The 23,530-nt window shown below is 54.8% G+C and overlaps 9 protein-coding genes across 9 annotated transcripts; 2 read left to right on the plus strand and 7 right to left on the minus strand.

Annotated features, from left to right (window-relative positions):
• Nucleotides 1-239: 239 nt before the first annotated feature.
• On the minus strand, nucleotides 240-1,734 carry B0I36DRAFT_333652 (uncharacterized protein). Its single transcript, XM_046155250.1, has one exon. The coding sequence runs from the start codon at nucleotides 1,567-1,569 to the stop codon at nucleotides 700-702; it is 870 nt and encodes a 289-aa protein (XP_046007241.1). The 5' UTR covers nucleotides 1,570-1,734; the 3' UTR covers nucleotides 240-699.
• A 1,951-nt stretch (nucleotides 1,735-3,685) lies between these two features.
• B0I36DRAFT_252535 (uncharacterized protein) lies at nucleotides 3,686-8,134 on the plus strand (the record flags this gene model as incomplete). The annotated part of the gene is made up of 3 exons (XM_046150693.1): nucleotides 3,686-5,960; nucleotides 6,066-7,666; nucleotides 7,748-8,134. The coding sequence occupies 3 exons, from the start codon at nucleotides 3,686-3,688 to the stop codon at nucleotides 8,132-8,134; spliced, it is 4,263 nt and encodes a 1,420-aa protein (XP_046007242.1).
• Nucleotides 8,135-8,887: 753 nt separating this feature from the next.
• On the minus strand, nucleotides 8,888-11,348 carry B0I36DRAFT_28221 (uncharacterized protein). The gene is made up of 2 exons (XM_046151505.1): nucleotides 10,451-11,348; nucleotides 8,888-10,357 (listed from the first exon to the last, which is right to left on the minus strand). The coding sequence occupies exons 1-2, from the start codon at nucleotides 11,158-11,160 to the stop codon at nucleotides 8,944-8,946; spliced, it is 2,124 nt and encodes a 707-aa protein (XP_046007243.1). The 5' UTR covers nucleotides 11,161-11,348; the 3' UTR covers nucleotides 8,888-8,943.
• Nucleotides 11,349-12,826: 1,478 nt separating this feature from the next.
• On the plus strand, nucleotides 12,827-14,553 carry B0I36DRAFT_333658 (uncharacterized protein). Its single transcript, XM_046155251.1, has 5 exons — nucleotides 12,827-13,011; nucleotides 13,218-13,458; nucleotides 13,563-13,605; nucleotides 13,730-14,155; nucleotides 14,226-14,553. Exons 1-5 carry the CDS (start codon nucleotides 12,948-12,950, stop codon nucleotides 14,265-14,267), a joined length of 816 nt encoding a protein of 271 aa, XP_046007244.1. The 5' UTR covers nucleotides 12,827-12,947; the 3' UTR covers nucleotides 14,268-14,553.
• A 4,094-nt stretch (nucleotides 14,554-18,647) lies between these two features.
• B0I36DRAFT_353761 (uncharacterized protein) lies at nucleotides 18,648-20,454 on the minus strand (the record flags this gene model as incomplete). Its single annotated transcript, XM_046157242.1, has 5 exons — nucleotides 18,648-18,780; nucleotides 19,077-19,148; nucleotides 19,214-19,320; nucleotides 20,209-20,310; nucleotides 20,401-20,454. 5 exons carry the CDS (start codon nucleotides 20,452-20,454, stop codon nucleotides 18,648-18,650), a joined length of 468 nt encoding a protein of 155 aa, XP_046007245.1.
• B0I36DRAFT_28275 (uncharacterized protein) lies at nucleotides 20,364-21,387 on the minus strand. The gene is made up of 2 exons (XM_046151528.1): nucleotides 20,673-21,387; nucleotides 20,364-20,576 (listed from the first exon to the last, which is right to left on the minus strand). The coding sequence occupies exons 1-2, from the start codon at nucleotides 21,068-21,070 to the stop codon at nucleotides 20,468-20,470; spliced, it is 507 nt and encodes a 168-aa protein (XP_046007246.1). The 5' UTR covers nucleotides 21,071-21,387; the 3' UTR covers nucleotides 20,364-20,467.
• Nucleotides 21,388-21,711: 324 nt separating this feature from the next.
• B0I36DRAFT_28306 (uncharacterized protein) lies at nucleotides 21,712-22,341 on the minus strand. The gene has a single exon (XM_046151534.1). It carries the CDS (start codon nucleotides 22,248-22,250, stop codon nucleotides 21,825-21,827), a length of 426 nt encoding a protein of 141 aa, XP_046007247.1. The 5' UTR covers nucleotides 22,251-22,341; the 3' UTR covers nucleotides 21,712-21,824.
• On the minus strand, nucleotides 22,342-22,885 carry B0I36DRAFT_28312 (uncharacterized protein). Its single transcript, XM_046151537.1, has one exon. It carries the CDS (start codon nucleotides 22,761-22,763, stop codon nucleotides 22,434-22,436), a length of 330 nt encoding a protein of 109 aa, XP_046007248.1. The 5' UTR covers nucleotides 22,764-22,885; the 3' UTR covers nucleotides 22,342-22,433.
• On the minus strand, nucleotides 22,853-23,500 carry B0I36DRAFT_28304 (uncharacterized protein). The gene has a single exon (XM_046151533.1). It carries the CDS (start codon nucleotides 23,404-23,406, stop codon nucleotides 22,942-22,944), a length of 465 nt encoding a protein of 154 aa, XP_046007249.1. The 5' UTR covers nucleotides 23,407-23,500; the 3' UTR covers nucleotides 22,853-22,941.
• Between the last annotated feature and the right edge of the window lie 30 nt (nucleotides 23,501-23,530).

Genomic DNA, 23,530 nt, shown 5'->3' on the forward strand with positions numbered 1-23,530 from the left:
TCGTACGAGGCAGCAGTGATTCGAGGAGTTTCGGCGTTCATAGTTGTATACCCCTTTCCTATAGCGAGCATTGTTTACAATTTGGACACTTTGAGCCCTGTTCATGCGGGAAAGCCTACTTCGCCGTGGATGGTTGTGTGAGAACTGGTGTGGTTTGCTATAAGTAGCTTTGCAAGATGGGCCGGTGCATTAGTCAACAATGGCAGTGTGAGTGGAACCACACCCCTCACACCTCCGAACGACCAGGCAAAGAGGAGGTCACTGGCGCAGCTACTACTGAGAGAAAACCATGCCCGATTATGTCTACAGCCCTGCGTCTCGCAGCAACCTCCAACCGGGACGCGAAAGAGTACAGAGCTGGAACAACCAGGACTCGTGCGAACAACTAGAGACTGAGGTTACCCTTTGCGAAATTCTATTTTCTTTCGAGGACCAGGTCTATGTGCAACCTGGGCCTCTTGATTCGAGGCTTCACAATAACGATCGCCAAGAGGAGGACAAATTGCCATCGCTCTGCCTTCTCAATCCACATTCGAGAAACACACTGGCATTTACATATGAGCGCTACAGTGGACACCCCTCACTGAACAATATTCTTGGTCTTTCACACTAGACATGAAAAGACTGGATGATGGTTCAAAGGTCGACGGGTTGGCTCCTCAAGTATACGCGCCGTGGGCCGGCGCCGGAGAGTCATAGTTATTGCTCCCCTACTGCGAATGCCTCGTCGGCCTCTTGGCTCCTCTTGCCCCAGAAGCCCTTGCCATAGCTGACGAGTATTTCCTCGCCCTTCGCTATGCCGGCGGATGCCTTACTCTTTGGGTTTGCGTTTTTGCCTGATGGGAGGACAAAGACTGCCATGCACTTCTCTCGGCAACGGCCATCCCAGCACTCCCTGAACTCAGCATTGGGCTTGGCCTTGACTCCACGGTAGTCGTTGATGAAACGAGCCTCGTTGCCCATGAGGGCGGCATCGATAGCCACAGACGCATCGCGGTCGAGCCATAGGTCGTAGTCAGAAGATTCGTGCTTGAGGCTGTGAGGTGGCAGCGCGGAGTGCACGAGCCCGTAGTAGGGGAGGATGAAGGAGCCTGGAGGCAGGTGTCGGGCAGCAAATAGACCGGACTGGTGGCAGGCAGGGTGGCTTGGGTCAGAAATAGGCACAACGACGGCGTTGGCCGACGGCCCCCGTGGCAGATGCACGGGGATGTCGGCAGCTTCGGAGCCAGAACCGGGACAGGAGTGGGAGGCTTCGGAGGACCGGGTGGCGAGCGCGGCCCGTTGGGACCGGGAGAGCCCGGGGGCGTATGAGGGCTGGGTCAGATAGGGCAGATGCGACGGCCAATGGCGAGGGAGGGAGGTGGCCCGAGTTTGCTTGCCCATGGACAAAGGCTGGGTCCCAGCCGTAGATGTTCTGTGTGCCGCGAGTGTTTTGCGCTGCGTATGTAAGCAGTCTGGATGACTGGATGTCGTCAGAACGGCGGTAGCAATAGCAAGATGACGAAGTGACGGGCTAACGGGAGCGTCAACAATGACAAAGCCAGATGTTGGAGGGGGGAAAAGGAGCATGCTATGAACAGGCAGGTTGTTGCGGGCCACATTGCGGGGTGGAGTCTGGTAGGCGTCAAGAAATCACAAGTCAGCCGTGGACAAAATGGGCAGGATGGGTAATTGTGGCCGAGGATGGGAAAGCGCGATGGGTTTCCTGCGCCGCCGTCGCAAGCTCGGCTCCGCAGCACCAGACAGACTCGAGGGCTGCTGACGGGGATTCGGCCATCTTGTGCATCCACAGCGTGGTTCCGCCTCCCTTGATGGCGGCAGGCAAAACTCTGTTCCTGAGCTCTCTCTGCTCCCTCCCCTTCTCAGATGGGATTCCAGAGAGCGCACCAGGGAAATCGGCCCATTGAGACAAGAAGAGGGGGACCAAGTCGACAAGGTGCCGTGCATCGATGAGCAGTTGAGTCGAGCTAGCTCGAGTTAGCTCCCCGACCATGAGCATCTGGAGGTGGCATGTGCCTGGGGCAGGCACGCTAGCCCGCTAGGGGCAGACTCACAGGCAGCGGGTCATGCACCGGAGGAAAAGTCCGGATGCCCTTGACTCTGCGTCGATGATCGGCGAAAAGGTGATGGATCTACGATGACAATTGGGCACTCGCTTCTGCGCCAGCTGCACACGGCCCGCCCTCGGCAGAAGCCCCACAGCAGGGCGCCCTCCGGGTTTCGAGGCTCCAGGCCCACCAGCTGGCAAAACGAACCCCCGGCTCCGGAGCTGGATCTGGAACCTGCTTGCGGCCGATCTATACCAGAGCGAGCGCAGCGCCCGCATCACCCAGAGTCAAGGCAAGAGGGAGAGGAGAGGTGAAGGTGTTGCACGGCAGAGCGACAGACGAGGGGGGCGGGGGCACACACGACCCGGCGATCAGAGGGCCACACACAGAGACCAACAGGTTTGACTCGACTTGCCCATCAGCGATCCCATCAGTGCACGCCCGCATCCCACCACGACTGCGTCGACGCCCAGGTTTAGGCCAACTGACTGTGCTTCCCCAGCCAGCCTGCACGGCGCGCCACCATCATCCGTCACCTACCACGCCCTGCAAGCGTTCATTATCGTCTTGCCCAGTCCGGTGGCACCTGCGACCCTCGTCCTCGTCGGCCCCGACAACGGCAGCGACGAAGAAGACGACTGACTGCATTGTCAACGGTCCTTCCTCTGCGCCGTGAATGCTCTGGCGTCTGCTGGGCACAGCAGCACAACATCCATCCCAAGCACTTTGCTTGTCGCCGGCCCCTCCACCCTGGATCTCGGTGCTGCTCGCCTCCGCACCAAGCACCTCTCTTCGACCGTCCTGACTTCATTGCCGCCAACAACCACGACATTGCCAGCTTCGCCAGCGCTGTCGGCTTACCCAGTCTTCTTCGCCGTTGCGCAGACCTACCAGCCTATTCCTCCAGGACCTTTCCGCATTCGTGACGAGGTGGTATGTGCATCACGCGCGGCGGTTCAGCTCCATCCTCACAGGATGCTTGATACTGCCTTTCGCAAACACCCGCTTCCACCACAAGTCTTCGGCGCGAGACCTCTACTTGTGTTCACTAACTGGTCTTCTCGATCTAGGTAGTCGTAGCCCAACTTCACAGACCCATATATTGCCAGTCCCCCAATCCTTCAACAACCCCAACGAGCCTGCTCGTGCGACTTATGTCGCCATCCGACTCTACCAGCTGTTCTTTATGGACTGTCCCATTATATACGCCTAGTCCTTTTGATACACGCCACCCGCCCAAGGGTCGGCTCCTCTCTGTTAAGCTCTTGGTTGCCACGGCGGCCTCGCCCGCCTAGACTGCAGCTTCTGTGACACTGGCCTCTGCTGGCGAAACCACGAGCATGGATGCTCAAGACAACACATCTGCCGTGTCGCCTGCGGCACCGGCACCATCCGACTCTAGCCCTCCAGAAAATCCCTTCGAGACATCGTTCCAGCAAGATATCGAGGCTGGGACCACGACCGTACCCGCGGCTGTTTCTCCATGTTCTCCGGACGACGAGGGGGATGTGACCACTGCGAAGCCGTCACCACAGGAAGATGACGCATCCGTAGTCAAGCCTACTTCGCTCCCTCCCTTGCCCGAGAACAGCATCCAGGGGCCGCCGTCCAAAATGGATTCGAAAGATGAGGCATACATGAACGACGGGTCTCGTGCCTCGTCTTCCTACAGCACAAGTTCTGATCTGCAACTCGGGGCGGGCACAAGCGCCAGTAGTACCGCCGATCCCTCGGACAGAGTGTTTCCCATACGTTCGGTTGTCAGAGTCGACACTTCACAACCTATGCCCTGGGGCCTTTCACGTTCAGGCGCTGATCACGAACCTTCCGCCCGCCCAGATGTCACATGGAATGGCCGCCGCCCAAGCAGTCCTCGCATAGACACCGAGGCTGTCCTTCGCCGCGCCGATACGACTTATGGCTATATGCCGTCCGGCCTGAGATCACCATCCGACAGGGAACGCTCCACAGCACGCTCGAGAAGTACGACAATACCATCCACAACCTCTCTCCCCAGTCCCCAGCCCGTGTCTGAGCACGGCGGTTTCTCTGACCCATTGACAATATTTGACGATGCTGCTTCCGATGCTTCTGACCGGACGCGAGGCTCCAAATCTGCCCCAGCCTCGGACTCTCAACCTGCGGATGCCGAGTCGTCTTCCGACTTGAACGATGATGCGCTTGTATCCGTTCGTTTTCGGCATACCATGACAGCCGAGGGCCATGCTGTCATCACAGGACGGGATGGAACCTTGCAGAGATGCGAAGACGAGCCGATCCACACACCTGGGGCCGTCCAGGCTTTCGGCTTGCTTGTTGCCGTCCGAGAAGAAGCTGATGGTCGGTTCAGCGTGCGCTACGCCAGCGAAAACTCGAAGAGAATTATTGGCTATACTCCCCAGGAGCTTTTTCGGCTCAATAGCTTCACCGACATTCTTAGCGAAGAGCAGGCCGATAATTTGCTGGACCACATCGATTTTGTCCGAGACGAAGAGACGGATCCTGCAACCAGTGGCCCTGATGTCTTCAGCATGTCAATCCGGCCACCCGGGCAACGCAGCACGAAGTTGTGGGCGGCCTTACACATATCGGACTCACATCCTAATTTGATCATTGCCGAATTCGAGCTTGAGGACGACCGAGAGTACCCATTGCGACCACCAGACGAATTCACACCCGACGAACCCGAGGATACTTTGTATCAGAATCCCACAGTGGAAGAGTTCCATGAAAGCACGGAAATAACTAGCAAGCCCCTCAGAGTCCTGCGTAGCGCTCGCAAGCGGCGGGGCGAGGCAGGAGCGATGCAGGTCTTTGACATCATGTCACAAGTACAAGAGCAGCTGGCCGCTGCGCCCAACCTCGAGAAATTTCTCAAAATCTTGGTTGGCATCGTTAAAGAGCTGACAGGCTTCCACCGTGTCATGATCTACCAATTTGATGCAGCCTTCAATGGCAAAGTCGTTACCGAGCTGGTTGACCCAGCTCACACGCGTGACCTCTACTATGGCCTCCACTTTCCGGCATCCGACATCCCTAAGCAGGCGCGCGAGTTGTACAAGCTCAACAAGGTCCGGCTCCTATACGACCGTGACGTCGAGTCAGCCAGGCTCGTCTGCCGGTCTCTGGAGGATATGCAGACACCGCTTGACCTGAGCCATTCATACCTGCGCGCTATGTCACCTATACATCTCAAATACCTCGCCAACATGGCTGTACGCTCATCCATGTCGATATCTATCAATGCGTTCAACGAGCTTTGGGGGCTCGTCACATGTCACAGCTACGGCGGCAAAGGCATGCGCGTAGCCTTTCCCATCCGGAAGATGTGCCGCCTCGTCGGTGACACCGCATCCAGAAACATCGAGCGCCTCTCGTACGCCTCTCGACTTCAAGCTAGAAAATTGATCAACACGATACCAACGGACAAGAATCCTTCTGGTTACATCATCGCCTCCTCGGATGACCTTCTCAAGCTCTTCGACGCTGACTTCGGCATGTTGTCCATTAGGGGTGAGACCAAAGTGCTTGGCAAGATGGAGCAGTCGCAAGAAGCTCTTGCTATGCTGGAGTACCTGCGCATGCGAACTTTCACATCCGTGCTCACGTCTCAGGACATCAAAGAAGATTTTCCAGATTTGCGTTACTTACCTGGATTCTCGGTCATCGCAGGCCTACTTTACGTACCGCTCAGTGTGGGTGGTAATGATTTCATCGTCTTCTTCCGGCGAGGGCAAGTCCGCGAAGTGAAGTGGGCAGGTAACCCTTATGATAAGGTCATCAAAGAGGGTACTTCAAACTATCTGGAGCCACGGTCCAGTTTCCAAGTGTGGCATGAGAGAGTGCTCGGTAAATGCAGAGAATGGTCAGAGGAGCAGGTAGAGACCGCCGCTGTGCTCTGCTTAGTTTATGGTACGTGCTTAGTAAAAGGCCTGCTCGGGAGACGTCGACTCTCTCTGGCCTCAAGCGACCGCACCATTCATGAAATGCGTACTTACTCCTCGACTATGTGAACAGGAAAATTCATTGAGGTCTGGAGACAAAAGGAAGCTGCGATCCAAAGCAGTCGACTGACGCGCTTACTGCTGGCCAACTCGGCTCACGAAGTCCGCACTCCACTCAATGCCATCATAAATTACCTCGAAATAGCACTGGAGGGCAGCCTGGACCAAGAGACACGAGAAAATCTGGCAAAGTCTCATTCTGCATCGAAGTCTCTAATTTACGTCATCAACGACTTGTTGGATCTCACGAACACCGAAGAAGGGCAGGAGCTCATCAAAGATGAGATACTCGAACTCCCTGCAGTCATCAGGGAAGCCACAGATCCATTTAAGGTCGATGCGAAGCGAAAGGGGATCGACTATCGTGTCCTGGAGCACCCAGGATTGCCAAGACACGTCCATGGCGATTTTCGTCGGGTTCGACAAGCTATTGCTAATCTCACAGCCAATGCCATGCAGAACACCACTTCTGGTTCTGTCTCGGTAGAATGCTATGTCTCTGAGGTCACTGAGGGCCGCGCCCGGATTGAGATTGCGATCGAAGACACTGGCTGCGGCATGAGCAGCAAGAAGCTAGACAGTCTCTTTCAGGATCTGGAACAAGTCAGCACTGATGCGGATGCAACTTCATTGGATGATGTCCAACGGCCCTCAGAAAGCAGGACGTTGGGCCTTGGCTTGGCCGTCGTTGCACGCATCGTCCGCAATATGGATGGCCAGCTCCGCCTCAAGTCCGAGGAGGGAAAAGGTTCGAAGTTTGTCATTCAGCTCCCGTTTGACCTGCCCACTGAGGAGTTGCTCGCGAAGGTTGGTGCTGTCGACAACGAGGAGGCGGACAATACGACACCCAGCGCAGCTTCAGTCACCAAGAGTCTGCCACCTACAGATGCTAGTGAAGTCATGCTTGTTGCAAATGCCAGTAATGCTCACGGGACTCGCACATTGAACACAAAACGGAGCATGGATGAGCACAGCATCACCAACAGTCTGAAGAGCAGTCTGGCGAGCCAAGGTAGCATCCGCAGTGTCAAAAGCGATGCCGATCGCTTGATTGATGCCATTTCGACCCCCTTGGCCCTGGGAGACCCCGAAGACGAGACTCAAAGAGGCTCACGGCGTGAGTCCAGGGGTCGCAACCACAGCCAAGCCGGCAGTACGACCTCTCTCCCTGGCACAATTAGCATTGGAAGCAACATTGGCACAGCTGAGCGTCCCGCCCCCTTAAAGAGATCGACCACAACATCTGGTGTTGTCGATTCTTCGGAGGCGAGCACCAGTGGCACACATCCTGTGGCAGACAGCAAGACGCCCATCAGACCTGTTAAGGTTCCAGACGAATTCTTTGACCAGCCAAGACTACCTCAGACTGGACAAACCTCGAAGGTTCTATTCGAGGTACCACCCTCGCCTGCCCCTGTCATTTCCAAAAGCTCTGACAAGCAGAGCACATTGCAAGTATTGGTGGCCGAAGACGATCCGATCAACATGAAAATCCTGAAGAAACGCCTGGAAAAAGCAGGCCACGAGGTCACGCATGCAGTCAATGGGGAGGATTGTGCAACTGTCTACAGCGAGACACCAGAGAAGTTTGATATCATTCTCATGGATATGCAGGTACGTTTTCAGTCCAAGCATACTGGCACATTTTACCTGGGGACCCTTGCCTTTCACTGCTGACGAATTTGACCATTACAGATGCCAATTGTTGACGGACTCAACAGCACCAAAATGATTCGTGCTTTTGAGCGTGCTGACAGTAAATTAGCTCTCTCACCTGTGGCACAGAGACACGGCGGTATTCCCATTCTTGCTGTATCCGCGTCACTGGTTGAGCGAGAGCGGCCTTCCTACATCGAGGCCGGTTTTGATGGCTGGATCCTCAAACCAATAGACTTTAAGCGTCTGAACACCCTGCTAGATGGTATCCACAGCCAGGACACACGCGATAGCTGCTTGTACGTCCCAGGACAGTGGGAACGAGGGGGGTGGTTCCATTCTGGGCAGTCAGATTGGGCCGACAAGCAACATACCGAGGCACCACAGACTTCGGTGAACGGCGACACGACGATACCTCCTCAGTGAGGCCAGGCCACTGACGTCCGCATCCTCAACATCACTACGTAGAACTTGTTACATCGCCCGGCTCGTCACTTGCACATCAAAGCGCCTGGACCGAGGTCGGTCATGCTCACAGCTGAGCTTGAGAACGGGCTTGAGCGGTGGCGAAAGTGCTCCACTGGGGCTGTACGCAAATCCCAGGCGATCTTTCGAAAAGGCTGCCACGGGTGACACCATTGGCCTTGTATCTTCATATTGGCGTTTTCTTTTATCCTGGTGCATTATAGAAGGGTCACACGGAAAGAGCATGAACAGTACACGCATATTACTCTTGGGACGGTTATGAAACACCAATGAATTGGGTTATGAGCTGAAGTAGCTCTTTTGTCCTTCGTCTGCGGATGTGTCGTCTATCTCGCTTTTGTTATTGCTAGCAATTCGCCATCGTTGCCATGTTGGCCCTAGTCGCGGTCAAATGACGCCCATTGCTGCCTCGAGCAGCAGTACAATATGATATATCCCCATGGCGGGTTACCCTAAGATGTCGAGACTCCGTGGTAGATACATGTATCGTAGCAGCAGGATTGGACAGTCTGGCGGGCTTGCCGCACCGCCGCAGTTAAATTTTTCAGATAGCCACAGCCTATTCCCAGTCCCGCCAAGGTCTAGAAATATCAGTAGGCTTCGCAAATGGGTTGTATTATTCCATGAAATTATATGATACAGCAATTCGCAACCTCCAAATGCATCAAATCGCTCGAGAAATCGTTTTGAACGCCAGTTTCGCTGAAAACTTTTGTGGCCAGCCCCAACTGGAGCTCCTTGGTATGCTGTCAGTCCATATACATGGCATCACCATCCGCTCCGTCCCCGGCACCGAAGTTGTTATATAGAGCTTGCTGGGATTGTTGCTGCAATGCGACAGATGCGCCGCCCATGTCGGCGATGACAGGGCGCCCGTTCATTGAATGCACATCCACGCTCGTGCCATTGGACATGTAATGATTAGTATTGCTCGCCACCGCAGTCTGCGAGGTTGATCTCGCCTTAGCAACATTAAGCTGTTGTGGCTGCTGCTGCTGCACCAGCGCCTGGTGCTGAGGCAATGAGCCCACCGAATTCAGTGGCTGAAAGGGCTCATCCTCATCCATATCTGCATCTGCGTCTTCGTCACTGTCATTGTTGCTGTTCCCGTTCTCGAGCGGCGTGGCAATTTGCTCTTGTGCCGGCGATGCCGCCGTTGAAGGCGTTGCTTTTGATGGCTCACCATTTGCCGCATCGACAGTCACAATCGGTTCGGGGTTGATTTGATCTTGCTGCTGCTTTTCTCGCTCTTGCTGGTGCTGGTTTTGCTGCACTTGCTTCTGGAGGGCTTTCGAGGTGGCCACATGAGAGGGAGCTTTTGCTGACTGCGCAGCAGGTCGCCCCGTGGATGGCGCCGTGGCGCTCGTCGGCGTAGGAAGTGAGGTCATCTGGTCCAGTGGCTTTTGACCTGCCATACCCTGAGCTCTTGATGACACGATTGCCGACTTCCAGCGCTCGATGGCGATGGCGACGACGGCATTTAGATCCAAGTGGCGGTCGTCCAAGGCAAGGCCTATAGTCTTTCGTGCAATCGAAGCAGCATTTCCAAACAGATAAGAGAGAATCGACTCCTCAATCGGTATTGTAGCAGGTGGTACGAGACGGAATTCTCGCGGCTGCTGCAGTCGGTTGAGATGCTCGATCTGAGTCTTCAGATTTGCGTTTTCTTGCTTCAGTTCATGCCTCTGCTGCTTCAACATGTCGACCTCCTTTTGTCGCCTTCCGATGCCCCTTGCCAGCTCCACAATCCACAGCTCCTTTCTTCTGTCGAGTGTGAGTGACTCCCAGACTTGAAACGTTGACTGCAAATGCTCGTCAATTTGCTTTTCCAAGAGGGTCGCGGCCGCTTCTGCACTTCTAATACTTTCACGAAGATCCTGGGAGGCTAAGGATTGGGGCATTGGGTAGCTAAAGTCTTCAGCCACAGCAGTTGTAGCCGTCGCACATGTGGATTTCCATTTCTGAAAGTGTTCATGGAAGTAGACTTTGAGAGCCTCATACTGTTTCTCAGATGGTGGTTCGATTGACCAAGAAGAGGAGGTAGAGTGCGGAATTGACGAGAACAGGGTCGGTGGTGCGCAGAGGCATTGCAAGGTCAGAGCCGGGAAGTCGAGAGACAGAGGATCGAAATCGAAAGGCTGCGAGTACATATCTATGTGCTGCCTGATTACGAGACAAGTCTCGTTAGCCATATGAACCAAGTACTGGTGTAGGGGTATTTCCAAGCATCAGCAAATGAAGGGAGGAGGAACCTACTTGGCAGCTCTCAGAGAACTCAGAAGCTCTCTCAACGCAAGCTCAGCCGCTCGAGCCGTGTCCATGGCATCTGCCAGCCTATGTCTTGCCTCGAGCTGGGCCTTTTGTGCTGCCCGGCCAGAACTATTGCGGAACTGGTTCTGAGACTGCTGGTTGATCCTTCGGCTTGCGGCCGAACCCTGACTGGCAGCATCATCCACCTGAGCGGTTTTTTCGGGTCCAGTAGTGGGCGCCGGGATGTCGAGTATCACGCCAGTCGCTTCCCAAGTTGGCTGAAAGGGGTATTTGAAAGCCTGGTTATCGACAACCAGCTGTGCGTCTGAGCCTGCTGCGGCGGTTGGCAATGTATCTGGAGCAACTGAACCACTGTGGCTTTCGCGAGACGGGCTTGGTTTCTTGACGGAAGAGGGAGGTGTAGATACGACATGGTTGGACGACTCTCTCCGGGCAAGAGAACCCCGGGGTTGGCGGCGGGTAATGCCACTGCGCATCTTGCGGATGGCTTCGACATCGTGGATGCCGTCCGGGGGTTTTGGATTTTTCTCCTTGACGTAGAGATCGAGGTGACGGCCAAGGGAAGAAGAGGTGAAGGCCTGGCCACAGTACGGGCAGTTCTTGTCCTTAACAGCGCTCTGTTTGCCCAACACACCAGGAGAATCCTCGCCACCGGGCGCTGCCGCGTTGGCGCCAGCGACATCGGTGTCGGACATTGCTGCTAAGACGGGCAAGCGATTGCGACAGCTAATGGATCATGGTCGAGGATATCGGCTTCTAGCAGTGTTGGGAACGGCTGTTCGGAGCTGTTAGGCAGCCCAGAGAGCGTGCGCAGGCGTATTAAAGTATAAGGCGAAGCGAGTGTCGGGGGCCGAGGGAGATGTGAGGGAGACGAGCGCTCGATGATGGAAAGCTAGGGTGGAGAGTCTGAAGAGCGGCCCTTGATGAATTGAGCTGGCGCCAGGCCCGGCCCCAAGGGGCGCTCAGGGGCTGACGGGTAGGCGTGGCAGCGGCTCCGCGTCCACCCACAGCACGACGCGGCCACCGACCGGTACAGGGTCCTGTCCTAGCTCCCGCCCTGCCCTAGCTCCCTGGTCCCACAAGTGAAGCTCGAGACTCGTGATGCTTCGCTTTGGAGCGCCGCCTTCTGCCAACCATCACACACCCACCGCCCATCTACGGACCGTCGAGCAAACCCGACCTGGGGTCAAGGCCAGCCACTTTGGCCGCCGACCTATGCATGCAGGCGTGCCCGTGATGAGCTGGCAGGCGCCGGGCCGCCTCGTCGCGTCCTTGTCTGCAGGCCACGCCCAACACTGCCCAGGTGGCTAGGGGCCATCCCGTTGCAGCCTGCACGCTGTGGCGAATAGGCTCCTCTTCCGCCCACTGCCGCCTTGGCGGGCGATCCCCCGTCCTCGCTCTCCCGCTGCCACGACCCCTGGCCATGCAACTCTACCATTCTTCGCCCACATCTCGTGCGCGCCAGGTCTCCTCGACGTCGGTGTCCTTGCGCCGCTTCCGGTAGACCGTACAGCTGTATGGGTTTGCAAGTTGGGCAGGGTTGTTGTCGTTGTTTCGTCCTGGCGTGCGGTTGCCCCGGCAAGGACTATTCAGGTGTGCGGTGCACACTTGCCTGACGTATTGTGTGTCGCAACTTGACACTGGCAGGTCTGGGAACGATACTGCGAGCCGTCGATCTGGCTTTTTCGGTTTCCACGGAGGCACAGGCACAGATCGTTGCATCAATACAAGGCTGTAACTTGGTCCTGTGAGCGGACAGGTGCAGAGAGGCGGGCGACAAGTCCTCTAACGGTCAAGCCGCTCAGAGAGAATCGTCCTCGAGCTTTCTGATACCCGTTCATACGGCATGAGCATAGACACCATCGTACTAGACTGGATCGCACCAAATGCCTGACTTCCAAAAAACTTTACTGCGTGCTTTATGACTCGGCTGCCTCGTCTTGCTAAGGCATACGGGGGTCGATTATTGTAGTGGTTTACGTCTCAGTAGGCGTGCCTAAGGTACTTACCAAGTGTGTTCCGGGAGACAAGTCTTGGGGATCTTTCACTGCAGGAGCAAATCTAGAATGGGCAGCACAGAAGTATCCTGCTGTCTGAGCAGGAGTGTACTGGCTAACCGCAAGAACACACCGAGGGAGAATATGGTAGCTGACTATATTACCAAGGAGCAATCCCATGTTTTCGAGGGACGTTTGGACGTGACCACGTTGGTCTGCGAGACAATTGGCGAAATGACAATTTTCGGACATTACTGGGCCGGCCCTGGGTGTCCGGTTATATCGGAGTTGGCGCGTCCACCTGGGCACTTTCGAAAGTCGCTCGAGGAACCTTGGAAGCTTGCAGCTTCTCCACTTGCTCCGCACCCCAAATCGCGTTCCACATCTTTGACACTCACGCGCCGCAGCGAGCGAGGTGCCTCCACAAACCCGTCTCTGCGCTTCGCGACCCTCCATCCACTTCCTGTCCTCGGCGAACGATTTGTATGCTGCGTTTCTTTGGCCTGGCGAGCCGTGAGGACAAGAGCTCGACCACCAATATGCCGCCCGGTAAGTCGCCCTTTGGTCTCATGGTCTTGTCGCGCGCCGAGTCCAATATTGCACCAGGATCAACCACTCCTGAAGTCAAAGACAGCCATCACGACTTCACGCATGCGCCAACAAACACTTGTGCCGCGTCATGGCCGCCGCAGCACACTTGATCTTCTTGGTTTTCCCAACATTAGACACTGACTAGATGCCGTGCATCAAAACAGCAATCAGTGACGACGAGCACTCGCAATCAGAAGACGACGTGCAAGTGCCTCTGCGCACCAAGGCTGCCGATTCCCCGCCACCCAACGCTTCCTCGTCGCGACGAACGGCGAAGACCACCACATCGACTACACGCAATGGCTCCAAGCCGCCAAACAAACCCGCCAACGAGTCTGATGAGGTCAAAGACGATGAGGATGACGACGATGACGAAGACCAAGACGACGATCTCGAAGAGGACGAGTAAGTCGCCTGCAAGAAGTGTTTTATGGGCGTATCTAGGCCACCATGCAACGGGCCCAAGGCTCGCGTTGTCACGATCGAAATGCTGATGTCGCGCAACACAGATACGTCGTGGAGAAAATCATGTCGCACATGGTCTATCCAGATGTGAGTGCTCCCAAATCGAAAGCGTGTACGGAAGTGTCCTGCTTTCTGTCACCTGAATCGGTTCATGCCGGATAGAATAGAAAAGGGACAATATCGGGACTCATTTTGACATCATGATTCCTAGGGTACTTTGAAATTTGAGGTCAAGTGGGAGGGCTATGACAAGAAGGCAGATCGGACTTGGGAGAGCAAGGAGAACCTGCTGGAGAATGCAGGTGATATTCTCCTTGAATACCTTGAGGCCCATGGAGGGGAGGACAAGATCCTCGAGGACTCGGAAAAGGGAATCAAGGGAAAGAAGCGCGGCCGTCCGGCGGCGAGTGCGCCTGCGAACGGTAAACGGAGAAAGGGCGAGCACCCGAGTGATAGTACACCGCCAGCGTCGACGAAAGCGTGGAAGCCACCGGCTGGACTCTGGGAGGACGAGGTCGATTCGATCGACGCGTGCCATGACGAGAACTCGGGCAAGCTGATTGTGTACCTCACGTGGAAGAACGGGCAAAAAACTCAGCACGAAACCAAGGTCATCTACCAGCGCTGTCCCCAGAAGGTAGGAGGCCTTCTCTCTGCCACGCCAGCACGTCTCATCTGTGGAGCGATAGCTAATTCAACTACTGCAGATGCTGGCTTTCTACGAGCGGCATGTCAAGATCGTGCAATGAGTAAAAATCGCGGCGAGCGATGAGTGTGCGCGTCAATTCCGCGTGGGAAGACACGCCCAAAGATGGGTGGAGCATCTTATGAAACCGGGATCGTTGTTTTTTGCAGGCAGCTAGGCGGGACACATAGGGAAAGGCGCTGACGGGTTTTGAAACATTGCTTGATCGTGCATTTGATGTGGTAACTTTCTAATGCGTAGCTATTGTACCTCACCACGAGCCTAACAGCCCTGTGATATATGGAGGCGCGTGCGCGGAGACGTGTCGTTGACAAGGTGCAGCCACGAATAACTCGTAGTGGATGGATTGTTCAATTGTTCAGAGCGCTAACCACATGGGCATCCATGGATGTTCTGTGGTTGTTGGTAGGAGCCTAGAGTGGAGTGGAGTGGAGTTCCACCTCCCAGCCACCAAGAAAGTCGCATCATGCCACCCCTGTCCAGGGGCGGGTTGGCCGTGGCCTATCAGAAGGCCCTGTAGGCTCCCAGCCTTGTGCTTTTGCGCTGCGACGCTCGAAAACCTGCCAGCCTCGCTATTTACTCGTGGTGATGGCGGGGCAACCACCCGTTACAAGTACGCATGCGCAGCCGCCGTCGACCGACAGCGAATGCATTCCAACTCTACTCCTCCACGAACATACACAAAGCGTTTATTCCTTCACATCAACCAATTACTTGACTCTCCCACCTAGTCTGTCTCAGACTTCACCGCTTTGCTCCCCCAACGGATCTCTCCTGGGCCATATCCATCTCCAGCCTCACCAAGCTTATCCGCTTCACATACCACCTCTCACCAGCAATCACGAGCTTAGAGCCAAGTCGCAATCATGGTCAAGGAAAACGATACCATCGCCATCATCATTATTGTCCTCTTCATCGTGCTCGCTCTCATCGCCTTCGGCATCTACCGCCTAGTCCACATGGCCCGTACTCGGGGCTCGGTCACTACCTCCAGTACAGGCAGTTCAAGCGAAATAGTATGATCACGAAAGTCTGGGCACTAGTGGACTACACGCACATGGCGAATAAAATCGGATTCGCGCCAGACGGCTACCTGGCTACGTCGACATTGGATCTATGGCCATATGGAAGTCGGCGGCTTGAAGTCAACCCATTTCGGTGACACAGCAGCAAACACTGCGGCAAATAACGAATAACGGAGCTCACGATTTCTTCACGGATTGGCGACAGCGAATCAGCATGCCCCATGTTTCAACGCGGCGGCTTCCTCATTTTGGCATCAACGAACAACTTGCTGGTCGCCCGTCTCTGTATATATATCACGGCCGTAGATGGAGGGGCCCCGTCACTTGTCGGGGTCGGGGATGGCGAGCGTACCCCCTTTTGACTGCTCACATCCCCAGATTTCTTTTGGGTATGGCGTAATGGCGTTTGTACGGGGACCTGTCGATCAGCCCACCACCTGGTCGGCTTGGGTTTTCCGCGGGAGCCTGACCTGACTTGAAAGCAGGGGCATGGGGCATGGGCAAAGGGAACTGCCCTGTGGCAGTGTGGCATACCCATACGATCCAGGGCCGCCTACGACGCATGGATTTGTCATGATAAAATGACATCCGGTAGCCATAACTTCATCATTCTGACAACAGCATGTACGTATATAGTTTAAGTTAGATCTGGTAGATACCTTGCGTAGTGTAGATAGATAATCGCCTGCTTTTGCGACACGAAGCGGAGCGAAATGGCATGATTGACGAAGCAATGCAAACAGCACTTCACCCTTCCCTCATCTGTTCCCCTGTCTTTTATACATGCCAGCAACTGGTCTGGGTACGGTGTTGAGAACTGGTAGCGTGGTACATTTGTATTGGCGTTATATCATGCCATACTCTGCTAAATCCATAACCCTAGGGTCAGCACTCCCTGGAATACAAGCAGGTGGGGCACTGGGGTCGCTGGCTGAATGTGAAAGGCAGTGTCTTGCCACGAGGCTGTTTGCGGGGCTTAGCTCCTCCGATGTACCTGGCGTTGACACTCTCTCCGCCCGCATCCATTGTTGAATGTCTCAGGACATCCGCGGCTCCTTGCCGTACCATACTGTCGTAATGCATCATGAGTCTCGATGCTGAAGCTTTTTGAGCCCGGGCTCGGGGCCCCTTGGCGTTGATCTCGGCATTTCAGGAACGCCAATGACAGCATGCCTACTTTCCAGCTTCATTAGTGTCCGAATCGTAGGTTGCCGTGCCTCCGTTCCAGACTACGACGCCTGGTCGCCCTGGTTGGCCCTGACCTCGCGATAACTGGCCGGCCGACAGCATCAGTTCTTCGTCAGTCGACTACTTGGTCTCCAGTGCTTTCGATTCCTTCTTCGTGCTTGAACACTTCGTGGCCAACCTTTGTCTGCAACTTGCGGACTTGGTCAACCTTTTCATCACTGCTTTGCGCCACGCTCGTCCTGGGCCAAGCGAAATTATCTTGGCCGAAGTCCTCGTACTGTCAACGTCATAGCCGGCGCACAGGCGCAAGAATGTCCCCTATATCTGAAAAACCATGCCCTGGTTCTGGCTTCGTTCCAGGTACATGTCGCGTAAGCCACAAGCCGGTTCCGTTAGCGACCTTGGGCCCATGCTGGTGTGCCTCGTCTATATTATCCAACCCAGATGATATTCGATCTGCATTGGATCCAAGAACAACCAGAGATTGCTGGGCGACGTCGTGTTGGCCCTGTATTGATATTGAGTGTTTGGATGCCCGACAGTGCGAACACAGAGCAATAGCTCCACCCGCGCCAGTTGCAGATGGTCATCGTAAACACCATAACTTTGTCGTTAATTCTTGCACCTATGGAGCGGAAGATGATTAATGAGACCTTGTATCGACACGTTCCGATGCCAGTGGAACTGAACAAAACCTAGAGTATAGGCAGTATTCATACCACCGCTTGGGGTCTGCTTGCCGTGGCGCTCAGTACGCCGGCGACGCATGTCATGGTAAGGACTCAGCAGATTGGTTCTTGGATTGACTGGAAGGATGGCTTCTTGACAACAGAGTAAGCCTTCGTTCCGTCCGGCATGGATTCACACGTAGCCGCGCTAGCCCTCTCTCCTGGCTGTAAATGGAGCGACATGTGCGAGCAAGTACCTAGCGGTTCCGCACGCAGCCGCTTCAGTTGAATACATCGAGGTTATGCCGCTTGTTGGGCAAACGGAGGAGAACATCCCAGCCGCGGCACTACGGGCTGCACTTGTCATACTTGGCGTGCTGTATTCAATTTTACCCATGTGAGGGAAGAGACGGCGGCCACAACGACACCAACGTCTTATTTACCTCGAGGACTACCAATGTCGAGATGAGCGACGGTATCGTCTTGAAATTAAAGGACATTCCCAAGTCAACCCACCTCGACCTTACTTCCAGATGTCCAAGCGTTTGAGCAACACCTCCTTGCAATGCACAGATGTACTTTAGGATAACTTACTTTATCCTAGATGGTGGCGGACACGTCTCATTAGAGGGGTACGATGGGGGCAGGGAAAATGGATATTCCTCGCGCTTGCTCAAGACACAGGCAGTTGCTTTGGCTCAACAGCATTTGTGTTGGAACTTCGGCGGCTTGGTCCGCACTTGGGGCACATCGATGGCTGAGCTTGAGATCCAGCATGGTCACTGATACTGTGCATCGCCTCGGTTGCGTTTCAATCACGGCAGAAAGGAGCACAAGTCTAGTATCAGTCACACTGGTGACCTAAGTTAACCTCTACCAACTTTGCGATGACGACAACGACGGTACAGCGCGCTATTCTCGTGTAGGTTGACGACCAGCATGACCACCACGCCATTGATCACGGCAGTGTTATGAACAATGGCAATCAGTTCTCCATGACTTTAGAAACTGCAGAGAACCAGTCGCATACATATCGCCGCTGCGCCAGATCTAATCAGTGCACTAGACGTGATGAAGAGTGTACTCAGGCCGACATTTAGAACATGCACTTCTCAACCACGGTGCGCAGGAGCAACTCGATAAGAACCAGAACGTGTTGGTCACCCATGGGAATGAGGCACCCACATGTCCATTGAGTCTCAATTGACGATGTGTATATGAGATTCGAGACGTACAGCAGGATGGAAGCCACCGTTAGACCATTATTGCTTGGGAGGACAAGCAAGCCGAACGCCTCACATTCTATAAACCTATGTTGAGCCCATAGAGCTTGAAACCCTGCTAGTGGATGATAAAGATCAAAAAGGTTGAACCAGCCCCAGTAGCATGAGGACATGCGCCGCGCCCACCATCGATGGTTCTTCGTGGCAGGGCTGGGACGCGCCCGCTCCTGTATACCGCTCCAGATCTCGGCGAAGCAGATCAAGCAGCACTAGAAGTTCCGTTGCTAGTGTGTACGGATCGACTTACATTCAATTCTGTTTACGGTGTAAGGATGAACTCCTCTACCGTCACAGGATATCGAGGAGGTCGAAAATGGACCAAGATGAAACTCAATCGTTCAGCCACGTAGTTCGTATGCTTGGAGTTTCCAGGTTGACAAAATCCGTGTTCACTGTCGTGCACTCGATTAGTATCACGTTCATAATCAAAACAAGGGACCAGCCATTCCGATTTACCATTTCCGAACAAAATCAAGGTGTTTCTGGGAGGACAAGTCAAGCCCCCTTACTTCTTTAAAACGAACAGTGCCAGTGCGCTAGAACCCTGAGTTGACTCAAAGTCAGAACCCATCGAAGCAAAATTTTGATGGACTCTTATCCTGTGATCACCTGTTCGAATGGTTCAACACGACCTTCTAGGGATGCTTCCCGAGGAAGCGCCGCTTCGCGCAAGCCAAGTCATACTTACGATTTCCAAGAACCGTTCGTGCGTAATGAGGAGCCTGGAAATTTGGGCAGGCAAGTGAACGGGTTTCCGTACCTATGGGGCTGCTTGGGTTGTGAATATTGTGCTGGCGATCTGGGAGGCCGGCTTTCCTAGCTTACCCTTTGAGACCAGTGAGAGTCTCGGTGACCGGGACGCCCAGTACAGAATGACCAACATACGGCTGATTAGACTCGTAGCCGCCAGACACTGTTGTACGTGTGTCCCTCTACTCTCTGCACTGTGGTATTTGCCTAAGTTTAGCCTGCACCCTTCCCAGACTACCTAGGAACTCACAGAAGCATGGTCTTAACAATACCCCGGATAGATTTGAGTAGTCCTCACCAGCATAGTCAGCTTTCAAACTCAGTCGTGTCCAAAGGCACGGCAGGTCACGTAAGGCGAAAGCCTCTGGGCTGCGGAAAAATGTGAAAAGGGGCTACGGCAAGTTTTTGTCGTGCGACGACTATCGAGCAGGTCTTTCCTTCCTGCCAAATATCTGTCCTGGTAGACGGCAAGTGCTGGATGCTAGCAAATTCTGCCAACAGAAGAAAATGGCGCAGACCGGTGGGATCAGGAGAGGAATTCCACCAGCTGCGCCCTCGACCCCGACTTAATTCTGCGAAAAGTTGTTATGTATGTTTCAGGGTCCATTATCCTCGATACCAGCCCGAGCTACAAAAATTGTCAGCATTCGGACCTTTCCAGCAGGCGTGGGCAGGTCGAACGTCAAAACACCACAAGATCTCGCAATATCTGCATCTTAAAGATTCCACGGTCAGGTGAGCTATTCGCGGGATAGAGTATCGTTCGTATCATTGTTGGAATGTCAGGAATCAGCATGCGGCTCACATCTGAAGAGCTGATTGCCCCGAAATGTCACATGCATAATCAACAGCCACCGTCTCTACGAAGCGATCATTTTCAAGGAGTCGTTAGGATGATGGACTCTACCGAAGCTGAGTGGCGCCAATGGCTTCTTTCTGTCAATCGTAGAAGCCAGTGGTGGGCACTACAGCTGGGCTTCGTTGTCGAGAAAAATGAGCTGTGGTTTAGTCACCAGGCATCGACAGTACAAGACAAGATAATACTAGTAGTGACCATTGGTCAAACTTACATGACGGCCAGAGTAAACCTCGAGCGCTGCACAATCCTGTGGTATGGGTAGCAGGATATAAGTCCATTCGCCCGCGAACAAGTCCCCGGAGGACTGCCACAGCTGTTGCTTGACGGCACATTATGTTGCTGTTCCCCGGCTCGCTTGGACGAAATCATGCAACCTGGCCGCCCACAGGCCTTCTGTGCCAACCTTACCACGCACGCCCCCTGTGTTCGAAACAGTTGAGTCTTCCACGATGGACATGGTTGCTAGGCATTTATCTCCGCAGGATGTAACCACCCCCCGAAGAAAATTCACGGCGGTGGAGAGGTTGCTTGGGACGAGGAACCGATCGAAAGAGTTGGCGAGCCACACACAGACACGAACTTGTCCCTGTGTTAACAAAAAGACGTGGAGCGTCGCCGGCGCCAAACAAGTGAGTTTTCCGCGCTTTGACGTTGATATCAAACTAACCAGCTTACAGGCGCGAAGTTCTCGGGGCTCGGTCCATCGAGCATGTCTCGGCTTGGGGATCTGGGTGAACATCGGAGGGGACTAAATACTGCCTCTCCAACAAGACCAAGAAAGGAATGATTCCGATGAAGAGTGGATTACAGTCGATTGGCACAACATCTCGAGACGTTGAGTAAGACAGCGAGTTACCGGGGCGGAAACCCCTTGTAGTCAGAGATGGCTGAACGAGATAGTGATGCTGTCCAAGTGCACCCTGCGTGAGGGCTACATGCCGGGCTTGTATTGACAATGAGGGAAGGAAGGAATGGCCGTGCTTTATGATTTTCGCATCTGACACCAAGCCACGATTCCTCGGGTCGTCTTTAACGTACGATAGTAAGCGAAAACATCCCGACAACTTCCGCATGGGCCCCACGTAGGAGAGCAGAGTAGAACGCTCCCAAGGGACTAATTATAAAGCAACGACTGGAGGATTGCCGCCGGCTCCAGCTCATAGGTCAAAGCTGTCAAAGCCATCGACAAAGGTAGGTAGGTGTGCAAGCCCGGGCACTTGGACGACGGTCGCAGTACGGCTTGGGATATGTTTTCAGCGAGCACTACGGCGCAGCTGAGGCTGGGTTGACTCGTTTCACAATGATTTGACATTGTATGCGTGTTAATTATATCACCTGCGACGTGGCGAAATGTGCAAAAATACCGCAGATTCGCCATGGCCAGTGGACGGGGGGAGCCGGTGCCTAGTATCATGCGCGATATAAGTTGGTCATCTGCGTGCCAGCGTATTTAAGAGGCAGCCATGCCCCATGTAGGAGGACATCCAGGCACGGCTCAGTCTCCGGACGTGCGACGGTGGTACGACAGGCGGTTCGGCCCAGGTCGGCGCATCAGCAGCCCAACACGGGGACCGTCTATAAGACGCAGTCCGGCCGCCTGACCGCAGCCCCTGCGTTTCTCGGCATGCATCGAATGTTGCCCGCCGGCCGGCTCGACAACAGCTGGTGACTGACTTGTTACCACGAACACATTCACGGACACGATGCAATCGTCCCCAGCATCCACGATGGCTATCAACGAAAGGACCAGATGTAGCACGAAACCTCGCCTTCAACACCCCCCAAAAATCACCAAGACGGTCCGCTCGTTTCAAGAGCGTCTCGAGGTCACTTCGAGATGAGACACGAGACAGGAGGCAAACGAGCAACGACAGCAGCGGCGGGCAAGCAGAAAACTTGACAGCGAAGGAGAGAAAAACCAGGATGAACGGGAAAGGACACAGCGGTATTGGGCATGATGGCCCATTGGTCCGGCTGTAGTGACCGAGTTTGGCGAGCGAACCGGTTCTTTGTTGTGCGCCGGCGGATGCCAAACGGCCCTTTTTCGCCCAGCCGGGTCTTCAGGTTCTTGGCCGCCCACCGCACAGTGCAATGGCCGGGCAAAATTGCACAAGTGCACACGGTATCAGGGCTCGCCATCAAGTCCCCCGTTCGCCCTCCCACTCCTCCTTCCCCCTTCGCCCCCACATACGGGCATACTGCGGCAAATGCCAAATCCAGCCACCTCAAGCGTGCGCGGGCCCCTTGTTGCATTGTTGCAGCATTCGTCCATCAGAGTGCCGCTGCACTTGGGGTGGTGCTGGGCTAGGGTTGATGGCAGGATTCAAGCAAGCAAGCACGCGAAGCTTCTGCAACCAAGTGGTTGCGTCGTCGGGCCTCTAGGCTTTCTTTGTCTTTGGAGGCGGACAGGCGCCTCAAGGAAGTCAGAGAAGGGCATCAACCCACCGACCAAGTCACAGCGCATCGCATCGTATCGGGTCGCTGTGAAGCGCATCGTCTTTTGCGGTGGGCCCACAGCCCTGCCCTGGGGACCGGCCACACGCCGCGCCCACATCCGCTGCGACGTGCCCTGACCCTTCCTGGTTGCTGTCGTTTGCTGTCTGCGACAGCACTACGTAACGTCGCTGGCTCCTGCGAGTCGCTCGCTGGCGTCTCGGCTGTCTTCGTCCGACTCACAATCCGCGTGTCTTGTTCTAGCTGTTCGTGCGTCGTGGCGAGCGTCCCGCCCGTAGCTCGTGATGCGCGAGTCCTGCAACATGCGTGCATGCCGCTTTCCCTGACACATGCAATGGCGTCACTACACAGCGTGCCCTGGCTGCCTTTCTAGGATCCTCTACCTGGGCCGCGTGGGGGGAGGGGGGGGGGCGTACGTCTCTTGTGCAGACCCCACACGCCCCTATGGCGCTCCCATTCCCCCGACAGTTTCCCCAACCGAGCTGGTGCCCTAGGGCTCTGCTCCCCACGTTCGCACCAAAGCGGCCACTGGTGCACCACCGCATTCCCCAACATGCATGCACAATGTCCCAAGTGTTTGTGTGTCTGCGTGTGTGCCACGGCCCTCTCCTGACTCTAGCATGGATGGGCCATTGTTCCTCATTTGGGCTCTCTGCTGCTCGTGCACCTGGTATTCAGCCTCAACCTTCTCCTCGCCAAAGCACGCTCGCCATAGCAAACCAACAAAATCATCAAGTCTATCATTGACCTGCCTCGTGAAACGCCAATCTCCAGTAGTAGAATGAAACCCAGACTGAAAAGAAAAACTCCCCACCGTTCTCCCCCCTCTCCCCGCTCTTCTCTCTCTCCAAGAATATGTGCAGAACTGGAGATGGTTGCAGTCTACCAGACAGTAAGAGACGGTTGCCAAAAGAGCCAGACTTCGGCGACCCCTTTCCCGCATGTCTATATACATTCCTTTGGGTGGGGCCGCCTTTCGCACAACGGTCTTTCTCCTCAGCAAATTCAAATCTTTTGGTGCCGTGACCCGAGCGGCCACGAGCTGAACGCCTCATACTCGTCGTCAGAAAGCCATGCGA

Source organism: Microdochium trichocladiopsis (genome assembly GCF_020744255.1).
Source record: "Microdochium trichocladiopsis strain MPI-CAGE-CH-0230 chromosome Unknown B0I36scaffold_10, whole genome shotgun sequence".
Taxonomy (NCBI): Eukaryota; Fungi; Ascomycota; class Sordariomycetes; order Xylariales; family Microdochiaceae; genus Microdochium; species Microdochium trichocladiopsis.

Excerpts from the sequence above, each read along its gene's own strand:
- B0I36DRAFT_28221 (XM_046151505.1), bottom strand. The coding sequence starts at position 11,160 with ATGTCCGACACCGATGTCGCTGGCGCCAACGCGGCAGCGCCCGGTGGC. Across the intron at positions 10,358-10,450 it reads AGTTCTCTGAGAGCTGCCAA|GCAGCACATAGATATGTACT; the intron begins GTAGGTTCCTCC and ends TCTCGTAATCAG.
- B0I36DRAFT_28304 (XM_046151533.1), bottom strand. The coding sequence starts at position 23,406 with ATGTATATAGACATGCGGGAAAGGGGTCGCCGAAGTCTGGCTCTTTTG.
- B0I36DRAFT_28312 (XM_046151537.1), bottom strand. The coding sequence starts at position 22,763 with ATGCACGCATGTTGCAGGACTCGCGCATCACGAGCTACGGGCGGGACG.
- B0I36DRAFT_28306 (XM_046151534.1), bottom strand. The coding sequence starts at position 22,250 with ATGCAACAAGGGGCCCGCGCACGCTTGAGGTGGCTGGATTTGGCATTT.
- B0I36DRAFT_28275 (XM_046151528.1), bottom strand. The coding sequence starts at position 21,070 with ATGCGGAAGTTGTCGGGATGTTTTCGCTTACTATCGTACGTTAAAGAC. Across the intron at positions 20,577-20,672 it reads GCCCCGAGAACTTCGCGCCT|TTCGTGTCTGTGTGTGGCTC; the intron begins GTAAGCTGGTTA and ends CACAGGGACAAG.
- B0I36DRAFT_333658 (XM_046155251.1), top strand. The coding sequence starts at position 12,948 with ATGCTGCGTTTCTTTGGCCTGGCGAGCCGTGAGGACAAGAGCTCGACC. Across the intron at positions 13,459-13,562 it reads GACGATCTCGAAGAGGACGA|ATACGTCGTGGAGAAAATCA; the intron begins GTAAGTCGCCTG and ends CGCGCAACACAG. Across the intron at positions 14,156-14,225 it reads ACCAGCGCTGTCCCCAGAAG|ATGCTGGCTTTCTACGAGCG; the intron begins GTAGGAGGCCTT and ends CAACTACTGCAG.
- B0I36DRAFT_333652 (XM_046155250.1), bottom strand. The coding sequence starts at position 1,569 with ATGCTCCTTTTCCCCCCTCCAACATCTGGCTTTGTCATTGTTGACGCT.